The sequence below is a fragment of the Chaetura pelagica genome, unplaced genomic scaffold, assembly GCF_000747805.2.
Source record: "Chaetura pelagica isolate M959 unplaced genomic scaffold, ChaPel_1.0 scaffold69, whole genome shotgun sequence".
NCBI lineage: Eukaryota > Metazoa > Chordata > Aves > Apodiformes > Apodidae > Chaetura > Chaetura pelagica.
Genome location: NW_009970724.1, coordinates 1,045,978 through 1,051,977, shown reverse-complemented (window position 1 = coordinate 1,051,977; position 6,000 = coordinate 1,045,978). Strand labels below are relative to the sequence as shown.

Here is a 6,000-nt window from a genome sequence, read left to right as displayed (position 1 = left end):
TCCAGGTCAAACTGTTTACCTGGTGCCTGATCTGGCTGCTGCCTCTTGGAAGGACACTGGGGCTCACACGGCCATTCTGGCTGGAGTAGTTCCCTCTCCTAATGCAAATCAGGGAAGGGAATAAGCACAATTGGAAAGAAAGTTAAAATAATCAGTCTCTCCAGACACTGTCTGCAGGTACTTGTTTGACAGCCAGTTTCTACCATCTGCCGAGTCTCTTTTGAATGTGAAGCCCAGCACTACAGAAAAAGGGTTTAAATTACGGGGAACAACTGTTCCCTCAAGGACACATTCAGTTTGAGCCCTCTCTTCATATGTCACAAGTTGACTGTGTGCTGCCACTTGCTGAGATGTTGGAGGTCTGAGACAATGGGGCAGGACTGTCCCCATCCTGCTCCCTGAAGGGCCATGCCTCTCTCTTCAGCTCAGTGGAAGGACTAACACTGAGCAGAGGCTTTGTAGACTCTAGCAGAGTATTTTTCAGTAGGTCATCTTCTATTTCCATCTCTTCAGAAGGGAGACAACCCACAAACACTTGTGAGGAGCCATGTCTCTCAGAATTCACTGAATTCTCAACTGGGAGCTTTTTGTAAGATAGTGGCTGAGGCTGGGTCAGAGGTGGTTGATTACATGCTGGATCTCCACATGTGTTCTCAACAGGGCAAAACCCATTCTCCTCCTGGGCCACTGGCCCATCTGAACAGTCCATATCCTCTTCTTGTCCTGGTACAGGAAAAAATTCCGGCCTGTGAGGCTTGGCTTGAAAGGGGGGAATCTCTGACACACCATATTTACTGCTACTCAGTTTTTGCCTAACCTCTGCACCCAGCTGGGCTGGGTCACACCTGCCAACAGTTGAAGAAAGTCCCCCAAACAGGCCATATTCCTTGTGTGGCAATTCAGGAGAGAGTGGAAGTGATCTGCATCTCCTCCTAGGAAGAAGGGAAAATTCTTGCCAGTCTGTGCTATACGCTTGCCGGACCTGGGACTGACTGGCTTTCAGGCCTCCACTTGCCTCTGGAGAATGCAAGTCAAACACCAGGGAGATGACAGACTTGCTTGGCATGTCAAAGAATTTGATCTTCCCACCCTTGAGGTCCTCCCGAGCACTGAAGGGATTAACTTTCCGGCCTAACCCTTTGTTTGGTGTATAGTAAGGGTCCTGCACATTTATCTTCCTGGAAGGTTTGCGGGAGAAGATATCTGACTGGCTGCGTGACAACCAGATATTCCGACGTGGACGGGGTGACTTGGGTGGGATCTTATCATCCAGGGAACTCAAACGTTTTACTCCTGGTCCTTTTTCAATTGACCCTAAGTAGAAGAAAATAAATACTCTTAGCTTAAAGAAGCTACATGCCTGCTCACTCACACAGCCTTCACAACAACTGTAAAGAAAAAAGAACATTTCTGATGTTCCAAAGTATCTTACATAAGCATGTTTGCCTATTCCTTACAAGTTCCTGCACAACCACAAGCACACCATTCCCTTCTCCTCAGCATATTATTGGTTTCAAACATGGAGATTTGGCAGTGCTGTCTACAGAACCTTTTAAATGTAAAGCAGTCAAAAGTACATTTAAAATATTCTCTCTTCTTTACTCATGCCTCAGGTTATTTAGAAGTCATCTTGAAGACTTCAGGAAATGCAATTTCAGTTAATGCCATCTTACTTCCCTAGGCAGAGAAACCAGACTGCTTCATTATAATTTCATGATCAAATTTGCCACCCACATTATGGGGGATGCTAGTTTGGCAAGACAACACTGTCTTCAGAAAAAGGAAAGGAAGTAAACTGTAGAAAAATTTTGTAGGAATTAAGAAGCCTTCCCTCTTCTATTGAAACCCTGTATTTTATGGCCCCCTTAAACCTCCTGGCTGCCAGGACACTGACACAGCAGAGATGGCACAGGGTGGTTCTGGAGAACAACTTGCATATTTCTAGATGTATCATCTTAGCTTCCAGCAGAGGTTGCTCAAGAGCTCTTGATGGTACTAACCATAAGAAAGGAAGTAAAAAACGTAAAATGAATTTGAACTTTTTCACCCTGATGGGAAAGTCAAAACCAAAAGAAATACCCTTCTTGATAGCATGAAGAGTTTAAATCATTCAATCTCAGTCTTCATTCAGTACATGATCCAATACAGAAACTAGGGATATGAGAGTTTGACTCTAAGGAGTAGGGCTTTAAAAGTTGCACACGTGTGTGTATTTATTTGTGCATGTGCACACACAAATATATAAATAAAAGCTGCATCACTAAAGCAGGATGGGAAAATTCCAGTTTTCAGAAAAAAATGCTAACTCCTTGAGTGTATGGAACATGCATCTGCCAGTGGCTCCCAAGGTGCTTCTGAAGAGCTGTAGTAGAATAATACCAGATATAAATACGTGGTATCTCCATTTGATTACCATTTCTGGAATGAGTACATATGGATTTCCACTTGTCCCTTTAAATACTGCCACAATTTAAACTGTAGTCACTCCAACTAGGAAAGACTACACAAGTCAAAGAACAGCATGTAGCACTTCTGCAAGAAGATGCCAATCTGACATGTACTCCAAAGGGAAGAATGCCAGGAAAATGAAAAATAAAACCAAACCAAACCAACCCCCAATAACAACAACAGACCCAACAATAAAAAAAAAAAATAATCCCAAACATACAAAAAAAATTTCCTTTTTCACTCACACCTCTTAGATGCTTTCCAGGTGTGGGAGAACTCCGCGTGGTTTGCAATACAGATTTCTATCTGTAACTGCATTACAGATAGAAGTGTATATATTGCATATTGAGACATAAACACAATACTAGAAACTATTTTTACTGAACTCTAAGCTTTCGATGCCAGAAGTCTACTAACATAAATAATACCCATTTCAGAATATGTCCCAGCCTACAAGAACTGCTTGCAGTTTGCTCCCCACACCAGGTGGCACTAGATGGCTTTAGAGAAAGCCCTTCGTGGGCAGAATTCCCAAGCAGATTGGGGATTAATCTTTCCCCCAGTCTGATTTCAAAAGTATTTGCATCTTCCTCCTGAAGGAATTTAAGAAGCTTCTAAATGTTACGTGTAACACAAAGCATATGCACTAAGTATGGCAGGGACAAAGCAAAAGTTGATGGATTTTCATATAGTACTAGCAATTTACAAAACTATTCCCAAATGAACTCTAAATTTTCCCTCAAGAACTTCTGGGCAGAATCTTTTCAGGCTGTTTAAGAAACAGCTATTCCTTCCTAAAAGACATTCTGCAGTATAAAGTATATAGCATTGTTCCAGGATAATTTTTAGGCTTTGAGTAAAACAATTAATAATTTGCAAATAATACCATACAGAGCTGAAATACCAATCTTCAAAATATGAAGAACTGCACCCTCCTGCTGTTAGCCTGTGGCAATGTTTGTACAATACAGACACCTACCTTTGGGTTTTCTTTCACTGCTGTCAAGGGTCAAAAACTTCCTCTCTCGCTCTAAGTCCTCACTTCTCAAGCGGTTTAAAATCTCTTCCAGTGTTTTGACAATATCAGCAAATGAAGGACGTAACTTTGGATCCATCTGCGAACATACACAAATCAGGTAAGTTCATGTGACTTTGTCCATGCTATTCTACTTAGACAGTGGACAGAGGAACAATCTGAAGGAACTGAGAAAATTCAAGACTGTTTTAAGAAGTGTGCTGTTATTGCAAAAAACCTAAGTAAAGCAGGGGAAAAGTAGTATTCTGACCCAGTTTATGTCTATTATACCTCTCACATTTAATTATCAAGTTGTAAACATCCTATGAGAAAGACACATTTTAAATTGAAAAGGTGGGAAGCTGTTAGATTCAGGGCTTCAGACAGGGCTTGCTTTGTTTGCTTGAAACAGCTTTCATTGTTCAAGGATTTCTTTCTGGGCTGCAGTTATCAGTCAGAGATTATATATCAATATTATTTTAAAACGTGCCTGAAGGAATAAGGATTAAACAGAGCAACTTGGCTATGTCATTCTTTAGAAGTCAGTAATTATTCCATCATCTCCTGTGGCTATAATTAAAACTCACTTAAATGACACTACTAATTTTTAAAGTTTAAAATGTTGTCATTAGTGTCTGTTAATTAGCCTTACTGCTTGGTGTACTAGTCTGTCTTTTGATGAAGAAAGACTGGTTATATAATTTGATAAAATAATACAACAGAAAAAATTAAATCTACCTTTGCCTAAGTAAAATACCCCCCCCCAGTCATCAGCATGTATTCAGTTTGTATTTATCACTATTTATGTATTCACCCTAGTATGAACAGATCTTTAAACAAAGTCCAACACAAATTGTATTAAAGGGCAAGAAACTTCATTTAAATAATAAGAAGGCATTTCATAATTTTGAACATTGACCCTGTGTACATGTTACAGGTTTAACTAGTGTAGGTGGCAATGGCTAATTCAGTGGCTGAAAGTTAACCTCATTACACTATTAAAAAAGATTCTGCTTGACCTGATTCCTGTTTCCAGCCCTGTAAAGGCTATTTCAGAACAGGCAAGCCCAGACACATCTCAGCTCTAGTAAAAGGGGAACAGTGGTGCTTTGTAAACAAAAAAACACAAAGGTCTCTCTGATATCACCTTGCAGGTCCTACAAGATGGATCATTCTGAAGAGAACTGGTATGATCAGCAATGTCAGAACACCTTCTAGCAACACAGGGCAAAGGGCTAAAAATTCATTTGTACAGTAATAAAAAACAGACAAATCAATTACACTTAGAAAGCTCAAAAGCAGCAAGAAGGTTGTTCTAATGCAGCAGCTGGAATTTCCTGACATAGGAAAACAATTTTCTGCTTTCTCTGTTTCATTGAAAGAGTAGGGCAGGGGCAGCACTGAAGCACACACCCTGTACTCTGACAAACTTACTAATATGGGAAGCTTATAGAGCTGTTGCAAGCTACAGAAAGTAAGAAGAGCTCTCTAGCTATTCCAATTTGTGCTAGGTAAGACGCAGGACAAAAGCAGCAATGGAAAAGTGACTCAGACCAACATTTGCCTCTTTCAGCCCTGAGCAGTTCAGATTCTGCTCAGATGGAATAGTTGCTTCCTCACAGCAGCTGCCCACAGCTCAGCTGGTGCTGGTAAGCTTTTTTGCATGATCACACTTGATTACATTTACAAGTATTTGCACAAGTAGGGCTATAGTTGTTGGGGAGCCGTAAGTCTTAGACTTCTTTGCCTATGCTTATTAAAAAAAAACAAAACAAAGCACAACAAAAAAAACCCCAAAACAAGAAACACACAAAAAACAAAACCAAATTTATAACAGCAAATTAAAGAAATTTTAATCCACTACTCATACATGTAGAGTTTTTACTGGTTTTCATAGGTTGCCATAAAACACATTTCCTGGCTGTAGATAACCCCAGGGCTTTGTACATTAGCTCAGCTAATCAGCTGAGCTATACAGTTTACACTGTTTGTTGACCTATTAAACAATAAAAAGCTATATAAAAGTTCATGTCTAAAAGCAAATTATCACACAGATCACCTATTATCAAAGCACAGCATGCTTAAAAAGATATAAGAAAATCTTGTCTATTCATCACCTTTTTTCCCTTCTACTAGGTAACTGGTAAGTGAATTACAGGATGCTCCACAACAAAATCAGCATATAAATGGCTTGATCACAAGACAGTAATTTCAATTCAGGGAACAGACATTACAGGAAGCAGCATTTGACAATAATCAGTAGGAGAAAATCCTTTTCCTCTGAAGACACCAAATTTTTACATGATCATGTAAGATCAGTTTCTTCCTCTTTCTTCATGAGTAGTTCTACTCTGAATTTCATCAGTGCTGAAAACCTGCTTTGAATCATGCACCATGTGTTTGGATGCCATATGATTTCTGGAGCCTAAAGGTGGGAGCAGAGATTTTCAAAGTCAAATCCTACCTCTAGCCAAACCCTTTACTCCTTATGTAGGCAAAACACTTAACAAATGTGAGTCAAATGTACCACTGTCCTG

At 39.9% G+C, this 6,000-nt stretch overlaps 1 protein-coding gene across 1 annotated transcript in view; it reads right to left on the bottom strand.

Annotated features, from left to right (window-relative positions):
• Positions 1-310: 310 nt before the first annotated feature.
• TESK2 (testis-specific kinase 2) overlaps positions 311-6,000 on the bottom strand; it is a 64,202-nt gene continuing 58,512 nt past the window's right edge. Inside the window, exons 9-10 of the mRNA XM_010006557.1 lie at positions 3,428-3,563; positions 311-1,314 (exon numbers count right to left, since the gene is read on the bottom strand). Of these exons, the coding sequence (XP_010004859.1) occupies positions 311-1,314; positions 3,428-3,563 (1,140 nt within the window). The remainder of the gene's footprint in view (positions 1,315-3,427; positions 3,564-6,000) is intronic.